This window comes from Schistocerca gregaria, chromosome 5 (genome assembly GCF_023897955.1).
Source record: "Schistocerca gregaria isolate iqSchGreg1 chromosome 5, iqSchGreg1.2, whole genome shotgun sequence".
NCBI classification, from domain to species: Eukaryota; Metazoa; Arthropoda; class Insecta; order Orthoptera; family Acrididae; genus Schistocerca; species Schistocerca gregaria.
In genome coordinates this window covers 518,606,288-518,629,022 of record NC_064924.1, presented here as the reverse complement: position 1 = coordinate 518,629,022, position 22,735 = coordinate 518,606,288, and the positions used below count along the sequence as shown (strand labels likewise).

Genomic DNA, 22,735 nt, shown 5'->3' with positions numbered 1-22,735 from the left:
AAGCAGATTTTTCAGCCACTCATATCCAGTCCTATTGTCTTCGAACCTCTTTTCTAATCTTCTATTTCGGTCCAATTAGCACTTCACAATATTCGTAACATCACTAGTCGTAATTGGCTGACATCATTCTTCACATTTAAATAAACCACAGATTTCTACCATCAAGACATTTTGTCCAGTTATTTTCAAAGGACTTTTTATTATTTAGCTTCCTTGAAAGTGGCCTAACAGATATTCCGTATCTTTTTGAAGGATTCCTGAGATACATTTTACATGCCTTCGCTTCATTAACAGCTTTCTGGGAACTTGTCTCGCTATATCTTTGACACCCAGCTGGTCCAATCTTACTTTTGTACACTCGAGGCATGTTTCAGTTCACCGTGAAAAAAATAATTTTATGTATTAACGCCTGTACCTAACGAATAACATAACGAAACATATCCTAACTTGCCTTACATCATGACTGATAGTTGTCCTACACTTTCCGATGTCAGAAAACCGTATTACTATTACCTGAGTAGGTGTGCAATAGTTTGTTTGCAGAGTTTCGGAAAACAAGGAATTTTACAGTTTAGTGTGTTGTGTTATTATTATTACTACTATTACCCACGCATAGGCCCAATAGGACTACGCCAGTACAAGCCATCAATGTAACTTTTGATGGTTTACCTTTCTTTGTGTCCAAATTGGTTTCATCCTTTCAGAATGAAGTCTCTTGCTTTCATGAGACCATGGTGTTCTACTCCGTTGTCTAACTTCCCTCTGATCAACTTTCAATGAAATATCCTTTGTCGGAACGTTTTTCTGTCTGTAACGTCTGCCTGAGCTATACCTACTACTGTAAGATCCCCCTTAATCGCAGCGATCCATTTAATTGGCTCAGTTTTGGCGTTACTTCTGTTTTAGTAGAATTGTGCTATTTTTTTTGTCAACCTGGTGGGTGCCATTGTTTTGCTGTGACATGAAATTAAAGTCTTCGTTTCCTCGTGTCACCATATATGCCTGTGTATCCTTCTATTTCCTTATTACTTCTGAACCTACAAGTTTTCCATCAGTAATTTTGGGGCCTAACATTTTCCTAATGATCTTTCTTTCAATCTTTTAAATTTCTTCGGCGTCCATATTTCTGTTTAAAATTAAAGTTTCCGCTCCACAATGACACTCAGGTTTGATTACAGTGCTGTAATGTCTGAGTTTACTGAACGTAGAAAGTGACTTTTTATTATAAATATTTTTGTGTTGATCTGAATGAAGTTACCATTTTTGACAGCGATCTGCGTCTGCAGCTTTTTCCAGGATGTTTACTTGTGTGATTTCCCCCCAAGTATTTAATCTGAGAAACACTTTTTATTTTTCCATATTTTGTGTTTAAAAATCTAGGTGTGTGTTCGTTGCATGCCATATATTCCGTTTTTTCGAATTATAATAGTAGTCCTACTTTCCCCCCAAATTTTTTAAGAATTTGAATTTATTTTTGAACTGTGGTAATATGCCTAGTTAAAGTTGCCACATCATCTGCAAAGTCGAGGCAATCTACTCTAATATTACATATGCGTAACTTGATTGATTTATATTTTGACTCGACTTTTATTCTCGCAATTCTGTAATCACCTTTTCCAAAACACAGTTAAACAGCAATGCGGAGAGTCCATCTTCCTGTCTAAAACACACACACACACACACGCACACACACACACACACACACACACACACACTGTATCACTCAGTATCTCTGGAGACTGTGGAAGATAATTTCCATTAGTTACACCTAAATTGTTTCTCCTCAGAAAAGATGATTTGTTGAAAAGGACACGTGTTCCAATTCAGACCAGTTGTTCCAAATCACCCTAAGTTTTGGAACATTAAATTTCCCACAAGACGGTCCTTTTCGTTTTTTTGTATAGGACTAATAGTTTGCACATAGCGAGAGAGAGAATACGAAAACCTCGCACCTGTTTTAGGAAGGCTGGCTGTATCACTGCGCTGTGCATAGAACGTCAGCCGCAAGGGCAGCCGAATCGCCCGGTATAGCGTACAGAACGTACGTAGATGGCGTTACACATGCCTGCCTTTGCGGCAGCGCTGACGTGCTAATCATTTGCGTTACGAAGTGTACAGTACTACAGTGCGTGCCGGTTTGACGTTTGTTGCGTGACGCCTTCAGGGTGTCACTATATTAACAGAGAGCAATGCCCTTGTTGGTTGAGTTAAGATATCTTGGCACGTCCCCGTTCTACCGCTGGGAACAAAGACGTCGTGTGGCTGGGGCAGCGTGATTAGCATATTGTTAACTGGAGCCTGAAGCAGCAGCAACTGCTGGCGAAGCGGCGCGGCGCTAGGGCTGCGGCGGCCGGCGTTATCTGCTACCCGCGCTACGATCTGCTCTGCATATGCATGGCGCACCCCAGGCCAGCGCCGCGGTCCTCGCGGTCACTTGGTCTGGCTGTGGGGCGTGAAATGCGGGCCGTTCGGTCTCCTCCACTCCGCGCTCTTCACTCAGCCGTGCGACATAGGCAGCGTTTAACGTTGGTCGCCCATTACACGCAGCGCCTCGAGAGCTGTTAGGCACTCTCCTAAATGGTCCGTTACAATCCAGCTGGCGCGCCGTACCAGATGGAAACTTGAACAGTTTCCGCCTTACGTCTGTACGACACCTGCTACTGTTGTCAGAGCCGGGTTGAATGTGTGTTTTCTATAGGGGTGTCCAGCGGGTATCTGCACGGTAGTGTGAGATATTATATAGCAGACGCTAAGATTGTACACTGCTGGGTGTCCCGTGCCCTTCTTACAATGAAGGTATCAGAACAATGTGTATGTTAAGCACGTTATACAGCAAGATGACAAAAATCATGGGATAGCGATATGCACGTATCCAGATGGCGGTAGTATCACGTACACAACGTGTACGGGGGCAGTATATTGGCGGGTTTCTCATTTGTATTCAGGTGATAAATGTGGAAAGGTTCGCGACGTTATTTTGGCCCACGATGGGAATTAACTGGCTTTGAACTCGGAGTGGTAGTTGCAGCAAGACGCATTGGGCGTTCCATTTCGAAAATCGTTGGGTAATTCAGTATTCCGAGACCCACAGTCTCAAGAGTGTGCCGGGAATATTATGTATTTCCTCTGAAGATGGGCAGCGCAGTAGCCGATGCCGAGAGCAGCGGCATTTGCATAGAATTGTTATTACCAACAAACAACCAACACTGCGTGTAATAAGTGAACAAATCAATGTGGGACTTACATCGAACGTATTCGTTACGACAGTGCAGCGAAATTTGGCGTTAATTGTCTATGGTAGCAGACGAACCGACGCGAGTGACTTTGCTAACAGCACGACATCGCCTGTAGCGCTCCTCCTGCGATCGTGACCATATCGGTTGGACTCTAGTCAATTGGAAAACAGTGGCCTGGTCGGGTGAGTCCCGATTTCGGTTGGTAAGAGCTATTGGTACGGTTAGAGTATGGCACAGGCTCCACGAAGCCACAGACCTAATTTGTCAACAACGTACTGTGCAAGCTGGTGGTGGCTCCATAATGCTGTAGAATTTATGTGGAATGGACAGGGTAGTCTGATCCAATTGAACCGATCATTTACTGGAAATGGTTATGTTCAGCTACTTGGAGACCGTTCGTGGACTTAATGTTACCAAGCAAATATGTGACTAGCGAGTCCACCATTTGTGTCTTGATGAATGGTCAAACTTGGCCAGTGGCTTAATATAGCCTCGAATGTTGACATTCATGTATAAATGGTGTCACTAACTCATTCTTTGTTTAATTATTTATTCAAACGACAGCCAAGATGTCCATCTGTTTACGCGCAATATAGGTAGTATTTATTTACATTCCCTTTCAACTGTCATAATATTATTTGCATACTTATTTAATTCACCTCTTAAGATATTTGCTTACAGACCACCTATTATGCCTAACCCGATAGCCTTTGTGTGTCAACGTTACAACATCAATAATTTATGAGCTGTACCTGACTATATATTAACGATAATAATATTGAAAATGTGGAATTTTAGAGATGTCTGTTTTATTAACGTCGTGTGAAGCAGTTCCCTCGTCAGTTTCTTGTTTTTTGCGAATAATGACATCTAACAACAGTAAGATTGCAAGTATATAAATTAATGCATCCAATGCTGAGATTGCGATTTAATGTTTATAAAGCTTAAAGATTCAGCCCATGATTAAATGACAGAGATTTTTATACGTAACCGATTGTCAAGAGGGGCGTAATCATGTGTCTAATTGCCCTCACAGGGCCAGTAGTATCAAACTGTGCCGTTCAGGTATCACGAAGCCAAACGTCTACGACTTTAGGATGAAAGCGATATCCGTTGATGCATTCTCGTCCGGATCATTATGGTTGAGTTCCTTCAAAAACATTTTTCCCTTGCCTTCTTTGACCAATACTCTGTGCTCGTTATTTGATAACTGTGCTGTCAATGAGACGTTAAATACACCTACGATTTATGATAAACAAATGTAATTGTTCCATTACTAGTATCGTTCCTGGAAACTAAATAATATATTCGGTTGGTACATAAGTTTTTAAAGTGTTTTTTTTTTTTCGTGTTGGTATTCTGGTTGCTATGGGTTTATGGGTTTATTTAACGATTGCCACCCTTTATTAATAGTTCATTGTTGCTGTCTGAGTTTACATATTACAATTTTGTCATTCGGAGATAGTAAGTGAAGCAGTAAACGCTTTTGGAAACCAAAATATTCTTTTGTTTGCGTTCAGTAGACGGGTGACAGCAGCGAAGGCAACAGAAACGTCTGTGCCCTGTATGGGGAAACTGCCGTAGGACAGAGCACGACAAGAAAATGGATTTATTGTTTTAAGGGGAATCGTTTTATTAGAGACGTCTCACGATCAGGAAGACCTTCGGAGTTTGATGAATGTGGTTTAAACGCATTAATCCACTATCACGTCAGTGTACTCGAGAACTGGCAGATGTTATGTACAATGATAGTTCCATCATCGTGTGACATTTGCATGCAATGAGGAAGATTAAAAATGTGGTGTATGGGTACCGCATGCTCCAAGCGAAAATCACAAAAATCAATGCGTGGGCCATATGTGCATCTCTGCTTGCTCGTCATCAAATGGCTCGTGTACAACGCCGAGCATTCCTATCCTGTAGTGTTACTGGTGTTGAGGAATAGTGTATTTATGCTAAAATAAGGAAAAAGAAGGGAATGGTTGAGCGGAAACAAAGCAGCAACTCATCTACATCTACATCCATACTCCGCAAGCCACCAAGACCTGCGCACATCCGCAAAAGATAATGTTATGCATCTGGTGGAACGCCGATGGTATGGTGTACTACAAATAGCTTCTCTGAGGAGTAAACATCACTGCTGACATTTATTGCCAACAACTGAGACGTCTTGCTGTCGTAATCCAAGAACGACGACAACCAGGAAAACTGCGTGGAGTTACTCCACGATAACGCCCGCCCATATGCCGCTAGACTGACAAAAACCGGTATAGCTAAGTTGGGCTGGGAGGTCATTCCGCACCCACCTTCTTCACCAGGTCTTGCGCCCTCAAGTACACCTTTTCCTCCCTCTATCGAACAACCTCCAAACAAGTTCCTTTGTGGATGAAAATGCGCTCCGAACACGACTCGACGAGTTCAAATGGCTCTGAGCACTGTGGGACTCAACTGCTGTGGTCTTTAGTCCCCTAGAACTTAGAACTACTTAAACCTAACTAACCTAAGGACATCACACACATCTATGCCCGAGGCAGGATTCGAACCTGCGACCGTAGCAGTCGTACGGTTCCGGACTGCGCGCCTAGAACCGCGAGACCACCGCTCCCCTCAAAACCACGTGATTTCTACAGTAACTGAATCTGAAAGATACCCCAACGTTGACAGACTGTTGTAAATAGTGAAGGAGCACATAATATTGATGTTTAAACGTCTCTGTTATGTGTATCTGTTGTGTTTATTAAACTCATGGGAAAGCGAAACGAACCGATATGCCAACCCAATAGCTACAGACTTCGTGAACTCATCTATCAGATGAACTGTCTAAACATAAGATTCGAGGTACGAGCTCTGATTGTCATCTCGAAGAAATCTAATTTAAGACATGAAAGCATGGACTGCTGAATCAATGTGCTGCTTCAAATGCAGGAAACGAACTGCCGTCTAATTTTACTCATTTGGTTCTATCGTCTGGTTTCGTCTTTTGGTACTGTGGCGTGAGATTTCAGGACTCCAGAAATGCAGCTTGCAAAATAAATAAAAATATTAATGTTTTTGAGGTGATAATTAAAACTTTGACTACGCCTCGTACAGTGCCAGTAAGGCGTTTGGTTCACTCCATTGTTCATGCGAAGTGCTTGGGCTTCGTACCCTGTCAGGGTTGTTAGTTTGTCGAGGAGTGTGACGCTGTTGGGATTAAGAGAAGAGACCGCCTCCCTTCCCTGCAGCTTCCGCGGCCCGCGCTGTCGGACTGTTCTTCCTTCCTCTCCCCTCCCCCCTCTTCACCCCGCCCCCCCCCCCTCTCCCTTTACCCTCGGCACCAGACTCTGGTGGTAGACGCCCGCCTGACCGCCGCCGACGCAGCCTCCGCCGCTCATCTGCATATTGAGCAGCCACCAAGATTAAAATGCTTCACTATGCAAAATAATTCGTGGGCTTGTTGCCCGCGGCTGCCAGCCCACAACGGCGTTTTCTTGCACGGCTGCTGCGCTTGTAATCCTGTATGCTCGGTTATTCACTTCGAGGGAGATGTGATGCTCTCGCCTTGCGGTCGTTTCTTCCGATACGGCGCCTTTTCTGCAGCATACTCGATGGATTCGCTTAAATGGAACAGAATGTTTTGTGATGCTGTTCGGTTGGAAGGTAGAGGAGTAAACCTTAGTAAAGAGCCTTCTGGTGTGTCATCCACCCCTATTCACATGCAGTCCCGACCCGAAGCAAAATTAAAAATTCACTAACACGTATGTTAATTCTGAAGAGAAGTAGACTAATTGTTGTAATTATTTTTCTGCAGCTCTTGAAATGTATTTCAAAGACAGGCCATGTCTATGCATGAAGGTTCTGAGGAAAAACACAAAAGAATTGCCAGATGCACACACTTTACGATTAATACTACGTCAAAGCTCCCAGTGTTGTCAGCTACACAAACAACGAATGTCTTTATACTGTTTAACAACCGTTTTGCTCGTCACAAGTCCACATGCACGAGCCACTGAGCATTGTTCGTACCTGTTCCACTCACTTCCGAAATTTACGATCGAGCAGTGTGATGTGTTGATTAAGACGCTGCTCTCATAATGGGGAGGCCCCGGGGCCATATCCGCGTATGGAAAAAGTTTTTCTTAGAAATTTCTCTCTGTCTTCCCGAGCATTATGGTGGAGTACCTTCGAAAAAAATCTTTTGCTCCTCCTCTGAGGAATACGGTCTACGATCTATATCTAATAGCTATGCTGTGGACGAGACGTTAAATATCCCTTCGATTTACGATAAACAGATATAACCCTTCCATTATTAGTATCGTATCTGAAAAGTAAATAATATAAAAAATTTCAATAAAAATTCCAACGCTAGTTGGACTGAACTCCGAGGCTTGTATAAACACATTACAAAGGTGAAGCGGTTAGGCTGACAGACGGCGTAAACGTGAGACCTAAAACAGGTTAGTGAATGAAGAACCTTAAACAAAGCGCAGATGTGAAAGAAAGTCTCCTGACTCCAAAGGGTGATACACTGAGGACCGGCTGTTGCGACGTAACCAGTAAACAGAAGAATGTGGTATATGCAGTGACCACTCCCCTCTTCCACTCCCCTCCCCCACAGGCCCTTTCTGACCGCGTGGTGTGTGTGTGTGTGTGTGTGTGTGTGTGTGTGTGTGTGTGTGTGTGTGTCATATTCATGGTTGTTATTATAAACACATCAACATAATAATAATTTGTTTTTCATCACTTGTGTGTAATAATTTTATTGTGCTGCGCTGAGCAACGAGCTGTCAGCACCCGTCGTCAACAAAAATGGTCTCAAATAGTGGTGCGTGATCTATTTTAAGGATTTGATGATTTACACATTTTAAGTACTTATTTGACACGTCAACTGTTGATCACTATCTTAAAACTACTGGTTTCCGTAAAACAACAGACTATCTTCAGGCGCAAAAGAAGACGTTAATTACAGTATGTATCTTTAATCATCTTCATTTCCATGTAGATCAACATTGTGCTTTGGGCAGTCTGCAATATGTTAGCGAGGCTACTATGACCTTGTTCTACAGCCGGTCTACTTATTCATCGACACGTTGACTGCCAACTACAAGTTATTTCGTACCTGGGACCTCGCCGCTGCGCCCATTACTAGTTGACTCGTAGCAAATATGTACGATTTACGGGTATTGGGCGTCAGGGACAGGCATAGTAAATTTTCGGGGCGTAGTGGAATAGAATTTTTATTTTCACACATTGAAATGCGTACAAAAGCTCATACAAATATTTTAGCTTTAGACGTAAAATATATACATGTGACGCTAATGGTAATGAAAATAAATGTTTTCTTACGATTAGATATGTTGAAGTACTCTTCCACGCAAAGAACCTGATTTTCTTCATAAATGGGAGAAAAATACCACGCTTCAGGCGTTTCTTTTGTTTCGAGCGCGGCTTTGTTGGCCGCCCTTTTTTTCTCTAAATAATGAAAGCTGCCACCTGTCCTGGTTTTTTTCTGAGTGTCTGGAATCTTATCCCCAGTCGAAGCCTGAATAAATTTTTCTCTCGAAGCTAGAGACTTGATACTCCTTCCTGCTGCTTGATTATAAAACTGATGGGCATTATACAGGTAAATTTCCATTATCTGTAGGGCAAGCTTTTTAGGCCATCTGTGAGTTCGTAGCAGTGCTGAATAATACGACAGCGTTTGTTCTGACCGATTGACACCTGCCATTCCGTTGTTGTATTTTCTGACCATGTTTGGTTTCAAGGCAACTTTGTCGTTTTATTGCGAACTTCGACCATTTCGAAACAGTGCTTATGAGAAATACTCAGGACTTCCCAATTGTCCTTCCATTTGCAAACAACAACGATGTCATCTTTTCGCGCCATTTGACCTTCCTTCAGTTTCATAGTAACTAATGATTTTAGGTTTTCCTTTCCGTTGTTACGTAATACTGCACACACATAGTTTATGTAAGTCGACAACAGTTTTGTGATACAGATTTACAAAAATTGTACATACAATAAAAGACCTTATTCCTTGTTCAACAAAACATCAGGTGTAAAACAAATTCAGATGCATGACCCATCTCGGCCTTCTCCTGTAGTTTGCCCTAGTAGATATTTATTTTGGGAACCACTCCATTAGATTCATAAAGTTTTACACCACACTTGTGTTTCTTGTTCTTGGTATACTGCCTTAAAAGACAGACGGCCACGCCACGAAACCATTGATTCGTCAATGCACAGATTCTAGCCAGGAACGTAATTATTGCTCATGATGCTATTGAAATTGTCCAAAACTGATCTAATTTTGTAGAGTCAGTCATTGGATTGCAATGAGTTGTCTGAGACGTGTAGATATCCCAGTAACACCTGAAATCTATTTCTACTCGTAACGGGTTTCCAAAATGGGACGTAAAAAAGTTTTGTATCCCAGTAATGTTCTGTCAGTGCAGAACAACAAAGTCTCATGTGCACCAACAGCCCCAGAAATACTTTCATTTCCACAACACGCCTCTCTCTCTCTCCATCTCGAAAGCCTGGTTGATCTTCTCCTCCCACGTTTTTATGCTTCCTGGCTTGCATATAGATTTGTTTGTTCGCATAAAGACATTAGGAACTATTCGGGAAAAAAAGAATCGATAAGTCCATTGGCGTCTAAATTTTGTTTGTCTAATTTCAATCACACATCCTCGTTGAACACCATTACTGGTGCATCTTGAGGAATGTCACTCCACTCATCAGTGTTGTACGTAGTGCATGCTACTGGACCAACCTCCTTGTGTTCTCCATTACATTCACTGTTATCTGCATATGAGTCCTCAATTGAATACTCACATGGAGATGGTTCGCAGAGACTTCCACCATCCGAGAATTTGTCCATAAACTCGTCCCATTCAGATTAGTTCATGTTAGCTAGCTCTTCAAGTTCTACATCACTCAATTTCTTATTACTAGCCAGTTTACGAGGAAAATTGATCGCAGATAACGATACAGGTGTGAATCATTTAGATCGAAGACTGAACAACTACTGACGCAGTTACAACAAAGACATGTATCGTATTGTGGAACATGATTCGAAATACGCAAGCTTGTGACGGATTGTGATAACGAGTTATCTCGTACTTGGCGTCCGAGCTGAACTCCCGACGCCAACTACGAGATAACATATAGGCTCCACTTTTCTATCAAGAATTTTTTAAAGTTTCGGTGGTATAGATGGACTACAAATGAGATGACGAATCAAACTGTCTGGAGCGCTTAATATGGCTTGCGGTTTCCTCATTTTGACCATGGCACTCAAGGTGTAAATACATTCGAATGTATCAGATTCTCTTCGGATTTTATAATGTTATTACAGTTAAAATGTAACGTCGGTATAATTATAAATGATGGTGATTGGTCGGAGCCAGCCGCGGTGGCCGAGCGGTTCTAGGCGCTTCAGTCCGGTACCGTGCGACTGCTACGGTCACAGGTTCGAATCCTGCCTCAGGCGTGGATATGTGTGATGTCCTTAGGTTAGTTAGGTTTAAGTAGTTTTAAGTTCTAGGCTACTGATGACCACAGATGTTATGTCCCATAGTGCTCAGAGCCATTTGAACCATTTTTGATTAGTCGCATGTCCTGAAATTAATGCCCCGCCCCTCCCCCCTTTTTTATAGCTGAGGACGGTCGGTTTGACCGGACCTAGTACTTCCGACGTGCAGCCATTGTGTCGAGTCATGATTTTTCAAAAATTTTCTTGGTACTGTGCAACAATTTTCATTGATTCCCGCACGTGAGCAGTTGTCACCTGAGGATGACTGACGAGCCGAAAACAGACGAGCTCGTAAATGAATTAAATTGTTGTGAGACCTGATTGTATAATAATATGTATTGGTGTATAATAACCAAGGAATGAAGCTAAAGCTGGTAGATGACAAAACTGTTCTGCAGAATAGATATTTCATACGGTCAGAAGGAATAGTAGATTCATTTTTACGGGCTGATTACTTGCTTACTGTTCCTTCAGCTACATTTGTGATCCATATTGTTGATCTTTCTTTTTTGGGGGGTGGGGGTGGGGGGTTGATCAGGCGTCACATGTCATTAGCAAAACTCGTGAAAATGCCTGCAATCTGGAAGACATGAATTTATTCCTGTGGAGTATGTAATCGTGACTAGTGCCAACTAATTTTTTCCTTAGGTTGACTTGCTGCACAGTTTTTGGTGTTACGTTACAGCTTCGTTTTGTGCAGGGTGTAATAGGATAACGTTTTAAAAATTTGGCAAATGTAGATGATCTGATTTAGACCTTCTTTATGTAAGGAACGAGCAGCTGGAAATGTGAAATAAAATTTATACACAGTATGCATTTTCTACGCTTTGGTAGCCCAAATGAAACACAAAAATACTCTAGTTTAGAAAACGTTTATTGATAATACAGTACAATCGAATACTGTAAACCGAACCTGTGCTAACGTAGAGTGAATGTTCAGTGTGATGACGAGCAGTGTCGTTTCAAAATATGCAACGACGAACAATGTCCCGTTTCACTCTCTTTACTATTTCGTGGTCTGGTCTGGTGGTATCAAATGCTGTAAAGATGCGCTCAGTTACCTCAGTTGCTATTCCCACTGTGTTGAGTACACGAGGGACTTTACGTAAACTCCCCCAGAGGAAGAAGTCAAGAGGACTGAGGTCAGTAGAGCGCAAAGGCCAGGGGACTGGGAATCCCCTGTCAACTATTTTCTACCTGAAGTTGGTCGTGAGAGATGCTTTGGTCTGGCGCACAGTTGATAGGGAACGTCCTCCACAACTTAGCTCAAGGCATTCTCCAGAAACTTTAAGTACCATGCGTCATTCAAATGATATGAGCAGATGTGTGGTCCAGCAAAATGTTCTACAAGAACTTCAGCCCAAACATTAACTGATAATCTCACCTAGTAACCTTCTGTGCAGGTAATGAGTGGATGTTCAATAGCCCAGCGGTGGCTGTGGGAACTTTATTTCACACATACAGCTATAGGTTCTTTACAATAAAACGTTCTAAATTTCATCCTCTACAGTCTCTCAGATTTTTAAAGCGTTACTCTCTTACACTTTGTGTGTCATTCACTTGTTTTTCTGCACACTTCTGTCAATATGTTTCGTACCCATAAACATGCACGCAAAGATTTTGTTATTACATAACGTTGCTCTGTCACGATAACTTACTTTTATATGCTTTGTTTCAGCATTCGATGCTGTACTTCTTCCACCATTACGAGCTGCCAGTGATCCTCCAGCAGGCTCATATCCAACACCTGCTGTTGCGGACTCAGCAGCAACAGCAACAACAGCAGCAGCAACAGCAGCCGCCACCTACGCCACCACCTTCACCGCAGCAAGAGGCCCCGCCCCCAATCCAGCAGGGTTCTCAGGCGTCGCTCCCGCCACCGTCGTCTGCTGCTCCGGAGGCGGAGTCGTCGACAGCTGCCGAAGGTGAGGCGACAGGCGCCGCAGGAGGGAGCGCGTCTCCGGCACCTCAGCAGCGAGAGCAGTCCGCGGGTTCCGAACAGCGCGGGCCGGCAGCTGACAGTCAAGAAGTTTTCCCGCCTCGCGTGCAAACAGTCTCACAGAGTCTACAAGAGGTTGAGGAGGATCTTACGCAGTCTTTACAGGCTAGTACGTCTTCATCTGACGCAACCAGAGATCAAACCACCATCTCAGCCAGTGAACGTGAAGAGTCCACACAGTCGCCGCTTAATTCCTCAAAGTCATTGCACCGAGATGTAGTGGAGGAACAGCAGGCGAGTCAGCCGGGTCATGGAGATACGGGGCAGTCAACTTTCCCTACCGGAGACGGGTCAGAAAATGACCAACGGCAAGTTGCGACCGGGCAGGAGCAGGATCAGTGACGACAGATTCCCGTTGTACCTCTAACATAGTTCCTGTGCTGAATACAAGCAGGTGCTCGTCGTGCTGAATCACTTCTCAAGAAGACGGAACTTTCGCCTCTGGGCAACACGGGAATTGCGACACCCTTCTCACAAATGAGCTGCTGTAAATACTCTGATGCTATTTGCTACAGTGACTTACCACGTGATACGTAGGCGCGTTAAAAGCGGGATATTTTGATAAAATCTGTGTGTGCGTAAAATTGTGACGTGACGTGATGTGATGCCCATGTGTGTTATTATCTGTGAAGACCATATTGTTATATGTACAGGTCTGATGTGATTTTTTTTTTATTTTGTATTGTACATATTTGAGGACTATATTCTCTGGAGACCTGTCTTGTTCGTATGTATTGCCCACGATGAAATTTTGGATCCTCAATGCCTGAAGACTGGCCATGTGATGGCTAACTGTTGACATATGTAAAATCATTTTATGGTTTTACATATGCCTACCCTTTATTAATCGCAGCAGACAGTGCAATTTAGATGGTCACAAATGTTAGCACATCCTATCGCGTTTTTGTTAATATTTCCTACTGTACTTTCTGAAGTATTCTAACACTGAAAGCTGTGCTTCATTGAAGGCAAGATTATGATGGATACTTCAGTCTCAGATGTCGGTGAGATCGAGACCTCTTAGCACCTATTCTACCACTCTGCACTGCGACAGCTGCTTTGTGTTTCTTTTAAATTGAAAATGCTCTATCACTTTTACTGATCAAAATGGCACTTCAGTTAATGGGTCACGTACTTCGAAAAAATTATTGTGTTTACATATTTTGTGGTTCTTTTCGTAGGAAATAAGTGACTGATTAATGATATTTTAGATCTCCATTAATATGTACGAATATCTGTATTGATCAGTCTACCTTTGGCAGTTGATTTACAAATACTGTACATTAAAGAAAAATTAGTTTCTGCCATCAGATGTGCATGAAACATTTCGTTTAAGTATGTTTATAAAGTAAGGCGCATGTTGTGAAGTCTTCTTGTTACAAAGTGTTAATATGTTAAACGAGAAGAATAAATTAAAGCTTTAATAATTCCTATTTACTTTAATAGTTGTTTTATGACATCGAATCAAGTGATCAGCTGTGACATTTTACAGCTTTTCGTTACTATCTTTATTTTTCTTGATATGTAAGCAAAAAATTGACATCCTATTTCTTGAATGGAAAATCTGTACTATTGAATGAGTACTGAGTCACTCTAATCTACACCTTCACATGGAACTGATTTATTTTTCTAAGAAACTGTCCGTTTGAATGTTCAATTCGGTAAGTATTATTTCTCCTTCTTTACGACTTTTCTGTTCTGGCATTCATAATAACTTATTGTAATCGTCCATTATATGGCCAGTTTTTATTTCATTTCTTCTTTACAAGTTTCTATTTTAATGGGCTATCTTTCTGTCACTTAGCTCAATTACCTCTACTGCAAAGTCATCCTAGTGCTGTTTATGGTAAAAATTTCTTAACTGTAGAATGTATCTATCAATGTGAAAAGGATACTTATCGCTTGGGTGACAACTTCTTTCCGTAACATGTTTTCCTACTTTCCCTTCTGTCAACCTCGATAGCGTCATTTTGCGTAGCGTCAGGTCTCATAGACACCACAATTTTCTCTGCAGACTTTGAACATTATGCACATAACTCCACTGACCTTCAATTGTTCAGCAAGAAATACTTACAGTAAGTCTCGATGTGCTCTTCCCGCCTTCACGTTTTTGTAACGGAAGTGATCATTTGATTCGGCTAAAATCTAATTCGTTGTTATGAATTTAATGGGGAATACTCGAAATTACATTTGCAATATTTTTTAGAGGCGTTAGACGTAATTACCATGTTGAATGTTCAATGAAAGTGTTAATCCTACCACATGTATTTCTTGTTAGTAGGTTCCATTTTATTATTAAAGCAGCATGACAGTATTGCTATATTTAACATCTTCAACTGGTCGCCACTCACTTTATACCAAGGAGTCATATGTATTTAGATAGTGTTTAGTACTGTTGGCTGCTGTGGTGGTCACTCCAGGTTTGAGTCGTTGTGGCCAATGTCTGTAACCAAATCCATTGTGCCCCATGAGAGAGCAAATGAGAATCTAGTTTAACCAACAAGGAATGACACTGACAGGTAAGCCACCGAAGTCAAAATATTACATCCACCCATTACAGCTCTATTTCTTTCTTTCTATATGCAAAAACTAGTCATCGAAAAGACTTTTCAAAGAAGAATTCATACCTGGAAAATAATTTTCATACGCAAAGGCATTGCCAATGTACAGTACACAATATACAATCGCATGTTTTACTGTCGCTCGTTAAGTGATTCACATGTATTAGCTTCCATCACTTAAGATTAAAACTGAAATCGAAAGATAATAAAACAGCAAACTATGGTGCACTTGATTTATCAGTTGTGATTGCGATGCCCATACAAACACACAAAAAAATCGGTTCAAGTAAATAGTAAAAATGTTGCAGTCATCATCACATAAAGAATACAGTCATCTTGAAGGACAGTAGAAGCTCTCGAGACTTGGTGTGTAGACAACGACTCTTCGCATTTGTCCTTGCAACTTTACAAGGTTAGTTGAGAAAGAGCAAGGAGTGGCTTCCTGGGCGCCTTACATTTTAGCAGTGTATAACTATTATTCTATCGTTTAGGTGACAGTGGTGAGTACAAGTGAAGTGTGTTGTGATATTGTTTTGGTATTGTTGGTGGCGTTGCTTATGAGCATCATTATAATCTTCATGATGGATAGCCTATTCCTCTAGCGCACCACAACGAATGCTGACAAATGTAACGACCCATCTCGCCAATGGTTTAACATAAACAGTGTCACACCACCTCACTCTATGAGGACCCGCAGAGAGGTTTGGAATTAACTCCAGCAAACTGGCATCAGTCAGGTGACTTGCAATTCACTCCACATCCTGTCCTCATCTTGATGGCCAAATGTTGTCGGAGAAACTTTTTTTACCACGATGATTCCAACCGATTACCTCTGAGCAGAACACAATTGGACAAGCGTGCTTGAGCTACCCCAGCAATGGGGGCTGTTTTGCTAGGCAAGCGGGCGCCAAAGGTCTTACCAGTTATGTGCAGCATAGTTCAGGCCCAAGGATTCTGTGCACGCGCCAGCGTTAATATCCTCTGCTTTTCAGCCTTGGGAAATGACGTATATTCCATTGTGAGCCTATTGGGGGGGGGGGGGGTCCCCTGTGTACCCTTATGATGCCAGTGAGAACTGTGAATGGTATCCTAATCAGTAAACAGATAGCCTCACCTATGGAATCATGTAAAATTAATTAACGAAAAGTCGGGCAACGGAAGCTTCTGGAATTTGGGTTGACAATATGGGTTGCCCTAACAAACACGACAAATGGGACCATAGCTCACGTAGATATATTAAAGAAGAGTTTCATCAACTTAAGTAATGAAACTAAAAGTCACACGTAAGCTAAATTTGCTACAATAATGCAAAAGGTCGTTAATAACTATGGACTGAATCTACAACCAGCGTAGAATGCGCGGTGAGTCAGTAAGATGTTAAGACCTTGGCATAAGTGGGTGGAAATAGGATTGCGAATAAAATTATGAAGAGTCCCCACGTAGACCCAATGACTGCTAATGTACCTAATCAGTGGGTTTGATGACCAGACCAGAAATAAGACTCAAAAGTTGTATACAAGCACCAGTTCCCTCGTCTCAGCGCATAGTAAGTCAGGTTAGCTACCAGTGTGAGTTCAGTTAAGCCAAACCAATCTGGAAATAAGTAAATTCTCGGTCCCCTCGTCACGATGTGCACAGGTGCTGTACTTTATTACCACACGTATATGTCGTAGCGTGTGACTGGCGTGGCAGCCGTGGATTCTTAACTCTGCTCACCGCATCTGCATCCTTATTGCGAGTGTGTCCGAACTCTGAAAGACGCTGGGCTCCAAAGGCAAAGAGTTCTCCATGTCCGCTTTAGATGTGGTGCTGTATCTGCCCAAGAAGTGTCTGCGCTCGCTATTATAGATATTGTGCTGGTTCTGCCATCGTCGAAAACTCTCTAGGCTATTAAGAGAGAGACTGCAAACTCTAGCCAACGAAAACTTCAGAAATATGTTCCCAACATCTGATTCCTTACGTATTTCGAACTGATTAATCAATGGTGTCAACTGTCTCTTAAAGTGCGAGCAGAAGTTCGAAGTTATTTCTCTCCAAAAGCGTATCGTTCCATCCTCGCAAATGAGAGAAGAGGCTTGTACACAGAAGCGAGGCCTTTCATCCGGCCACCAAATAATTTTCGTGAGCTAATCAGCGTTTGTTTTACAGATTTGATTAAGGACACTTCCTACTTCCTCGCTACGGCGACGCTTTCCGCTATCGCAGTGTGTCGTCTTTTCCCCACCCTTTAGACTCATATATGTCTAAAAGCATTCCATATACTTCTGAAAAGCATTACTGAGACTCCAGGCGACCCCTGGGATTTTGCATGTGATACAGATAGTTAAGGGGGACGAAAATTTAATACTGGTGGATGACTGAAATTCGATAATAGGGAAAGGAAGAGAAGGAAAAATAGGTGGTGAACACGGACTGGGGGAAAGGAATGAAATAGTAAGCTGCCTGGTAGAATTTTCCACCGACCACAATTTAATTAACGCAAAGACCTGGTTTAAGAATCATGAAAGAAGGACATACACGTAGAAGTGACCCAGAGACAACGAGATGTTTCAGATTGGTTATATAATGTTATCACAGAGATTTAGGAACCAGATTTTAAATTGTAAGACATTGCCAGGGACAGATATGGACTCCGGCCACAATTTATTTGTTACCAACTCTTGATTAAAACTGAGAAAATTGCAAAAAAGCAGGAAAATAAGGAAATAGGATCAGAATAAGTTGAAAGAACTAGAGCTTGTCGAGAGTTTCAGAGGAAGCATTAGACACTGACTGAAAAGAAGAGTGGAAAGGAATACAGTAAAAGACCAATGGGTATCTTTGAGAGATGAAATAGTGAAGGGAGCAGCAGAGGATCAAATAGGTGAAAAGACAAATCCAAGTAGAAATCCTTAGATGACACAGTAAATATTGAATTTAATTGAGGAAAGGAGAAAATATAAAAATGCAGAAAATGAAGTAGTCGAAAGACAATACAAACACCTATAAAATGAGATTTACAGGTTCTGCTGAGTGGCTAAGTAGGAGTGGCACGAGGACTAATGAAAGAATTTAAGTACTAGGGTGAAGATAGATACCATGTGCAGGAAAATTAAAGATGACTTTTGAGAAAAGATAAGCAGGTGTATGAGTATCAAGAGAGATGGGGAACCTATCCGAAACAAATCTGAAATCTGGAAGAACTATATAGAGGGTCTATACAAAGGAGATGAACTTGCAGACAGTATTACAGAATCAGAAGACGACGTAGACAGAGATGAGATCGGAAAGACCGAAGTTGAAACAAGACCCTGGGAGTAGAGGACAGGGTCAGAACTACTAACAGACTTGCGAGAAATAGCCATGAGAAAACCCTTCCATCTGGTGTGCAAGATCAATGAGACAGGTGAAATACCCTCACGCTTCAAGGAGAATATAACAATTCCAAGGAAAGCAGGCACTGATAAGTGTGAATATTGTCGAACTATCAGTTGAAAAAGTCATAGTTGCAAAATGTTAATACGAATTATTTACAGAAGAATGGAAAGACTGGTAGAAGATGACCTTGTGGAAGATAAATTTGGGTTCCGGAGAAATATAGGAACACTGATGTGCCGCTGACCCTACGACTGATCGTAGAAGGCTCGTTAAGGAAGAACAAACCTACATTTATAGTATTTGTTGGCTTAGGATAAGCCTTGGACAATGTTGACTGGAATACTCTCTTAAATGCTGGAGGTAGCAGAAGAAAGTAAAGGGAGCGAAAGGCTCTTTATAACTTATACAGTAACCAGATGGCGGTTATAAGGGTTGAGGGGCATCAAACGGAAGCAGTGATTGAGAAGGTCTGTAGCCTATCCGTGATGTTATCCAATCTGTACATTGAGCAGATAAGTAAAGGAAGCCAAGGAAAGTTTTGGAGTAGGAATTAAACTCTAGGGAGAAGAAATAAAAGCTTTAAGGTTTGCTGATGAAATTGTAATTATGTCAGAGACAGCTACGGACTTGGAAGAGCAGTTGAACAGAATGGACAGTGTCTTGAAAGGAGAATATAAGATTAACAGCAACAAAAGCAAACCAAGGATAATGGAATGTAGTCGAATTAATTCAGCTGAAGGAATTAAATTAAGAAATGAGATGCTTAACGTACCAGATGAGTTTTTCTGTTTGGGCAGCAAAATAACTGATCCTGATGATGGCCGAAGAAGAGAGGGCATAAAATGTAGACTGGAAGTGGCAAGAAAAGTGTTTCTGAAGAAGAAAATTTTGGTAACATCGAGTATAGATTTAAGTGACAGAAAGTCTTTTCTGAAGCTATTTGTCTGGAATGTAGCCATGTATGGAAGCGAAACAAGGACGATCAACAATTTAGATAAAAAGGGAATAGAAGCTTTCGAAATGTGTTGCTACAGAAGAATGCTGAGTAGAATTGTGGTGAAAGACATCTGTGGCACAGCATGGCTAAAGGAAGGGATAGGTTGATAGGATACACTCTGAGACATTGAGGGATCATCAATTTAGTATTGGAGGGAAGTGTGTGGTTTAAAAATAGTTGAGGCAGACCAAGAGATGCACACAGTAAGCGGATTCAGAAGGATGTAGGTTGCAGTAATTATGTAGATATGAAGAGGCTTGTACAGAATAGAGTAGCGTGGGGAGACTGAAGACCAAACCAACAACAGTTTCGACCAGATGCCATCTATTGTTACGTCCCGTGAACGACCCTGTACTTTACCCCAGAGCAGCCGCTACCACTTCTGTACTCAGCGCGTCCAGAAACGAACTCATTTGCAAACCAGTATCGTACCCCAGCGCAGAAATGTTCCACGGCAGCTCACGTAACAGAAAGAACGAGCGCCATTGTGTGTAAGACTGAACAGAAACTACAGGGTTTCACAGCCACTATAATAAATCACTTGTGTGCATACCCAAGTGCACTACTCTTATTATGACTCTGCTGGGTTCTTCTGCTTTATATAAATGAGTGATAATTAGGTTACATGCCAGTTGGTCAAAAACTGACAGATAGCACAGTGTAGGCTGGTATATTCCATGCAGGCTGGTATAATCTTACTAACAGACTTTTTCCTTTTGCAGCTGACCAACATGACCTTAGGAGAAATAAAGCTTTTCTATGTATCTGGCCATGATGCCTGGCAGTTGAATCTTCTCCAGAGGGACATCGCAGAAACAAGCACAAGCCTGCAGCTTCATGTTGGCCCAATTCTGACATGTTAGATAGCTGTCTTAGGTTCTTTTCTCCCCGGGTAAGCGTTTGTAGATAAAATAAGTACGGAGAAAATGTATGCCTCTATTAATGAATCACACGTATTGTAATAGAACCACTTACATATCAAAGGGATTGGGGGTGGGGTGAAAAAGATGTGTAGCCCACGACATGCACATGCCAGAATTTATTCACCTAATATTTGAGAATACAACAAACTTATCACACAATTTAGACACTTTACAACAGTTTTTCTCACTGGCCCCCTACACGAAAGTTTATCACTCACTAACTACATTTTCACTCTCCCCTGCAGTAAACCTGCCGCATCAGGCATGTACTGTCGCATAATGCACGATGATTTAATTTATTACTTCTTTACTATTGTTCACGGCACATTTTGCAGACATATTCACACATACTGCTGATGTACCTGTTGTAAGACAAATAGTTCAGTAGATAAGATGTCTTAAACATTGAGCTGTGTGAAAGCGAAACTGCAGGACGAAATTTAAACAGGTGAAATCTGTGTACAAATATGCGTGAAATACGTTAAATGTCTGTGAAATATGCATACACGTTTGAAACTGCAGGTGGAAAATGCTCCTAAATCCCAACAATTTCAACCAAACTTGTCACTATCTGGTAAGAAGTACTATGGGGGTAAGAACCAGCAACTTCCTATTGAAGCGAGTGAGGAGGAGACGAGAGATAAGGGAAGGAGGGAATGGACACATATAGGTGGGAGGTAGGCATGGGTAGGGTTAGGAGGAGGAGAAGATGGACTGGGAGGGGTGGGGGAGGAGGAGATATACTAATAGAAGATTAGAATAAATACCTACGTGGGCAAAGTCGTGTAATCAACTAGTCTAGATTTAGACTGAACATTGGCTGATACATCTGCTCTACAGTTAGTTCGTTGTTGCATATTTTTGATTTCGTGTTCTCATGCGGATGGCCGCTAGTACAGATCACATGAAGTTTTCTGTGATGAGCTATGTATTTTGAATTGACTGTCTCCCTTTTAGGTGGAAAATGCTCCTAAATCCCAACAATTTCAACCAAACTTGTCACTATCTGGTAAGAAGTACTATGGGGGTAAGAACCAGCAACTTCCTATTGAAGCGAGTGAGGAGGAGACGAGAGATAAGGGAAGGAGGGAATGGACACATATAGGTGGGAGGTAGGCATGGGTAGGGTTAGGAGGAGGAGAAGATGGACTGGGAGGGGTGGGGGAGGAGGAGATATACTAATAGAAGATTAGAATAAATACCTACGTGGGCAAAGTCGTGTAATCAACTAGTCTAGATTTAGACTGAACATTGGCTGATACATCTGCTCTACAGTTAGTTCGTTGTTGCATATTTTTGATTTCGTGTTCTCATGCGGATGGCCGCTAGTACAGATCACATGAAGTTTTCTGTGATGAGCTATGTATTTTGAATTGACTGTCTCCCTTTTCTACTTACTACATGTAATCAAAAGACAAATACGAGCGTTCAAAGTGAATCCGTCTTTGCCTTATATTCATCATCTGTATCACTTGGTGTCATGGATGAAAGAAATGTTGACCACTTGCGATGTCATGTGCTCCTATTTAGGAATACATGATAAAAGCGAACAATAACAAAGAAATTGTGCATCGGTGAAACTTAGATGCCATAAATGCATACTGTGAAGTGGTTGATTTTTAACTCTGAAGATTCCATGACTCTCAGTATGAGATGAAACTAGTAAAGAGAGTGGTGAAACAATGGATGGCAGGGGACAGATTTGTCATGATATGTAAGAAGATCAATCAGGCTATGATGCTGAGGAAACTATATACATTTCGGATGTTGAGGAAAATATAAATTGCAAAGTGGAGTAAAATGACAGAGTTCAAAATACGTTGGTTCACTCAAAACTAGGGAAAAATCACAAAATAGCATAAACCAAGGGAAAAATTAAGCAAAAGGGACGAAAATTTGCAATAAAATTATGGCAGTAGGGCCAGACCAAAGATGTAACTCTTACCATTTGTACTGGAATGCAGTACTTGAGGGGCCTGATGTACTCTGTTGCATCAAAGAAGAACACTGATATTCTCTAATTGTCCAACCACCTGATGTCTTCTACTGGTGTCCTTGTCCCTGCTCAGAAGTACCACTTGGTCCAGAATCCATTGTTCACACGATACCCAGTTCATGTATGTAACACTTACTATCACTCTGCAGT

The 22,735-nt window shown here is 41.7% G+C and overlaps 1 protein-coding gene across 12 annotated transcripts in view; it reads left to right on the top strand.

Annotated features, from left to right (window-relative positions):
- The window catches only part of LOC126272755 (membralin), a 486,429-nt gene extending 472,250 nt beyond the window's left edge, over positions 1 to 14,179 (top strand). For all 12 annotated transcript variants that reach the window (XM_049975869.1, XM_049975862.1, XM_049975866.1 and 9 more), the window contains one exon: positions 12,431 to 14,179. In XM_049975869.1, coding sequence (XP_049831826.1) covers positions 12,431 to 13,093 — 663 coding nt within the window. In that variant the 3' untranslated portion in view covers positions 13,094 to 14,179. The remainder of the gene's footprint in view (positions 1 to 12,430) is intronic.
- Positions 14,180 to 22,735: the final 8,556 nt, after the last annotated feature.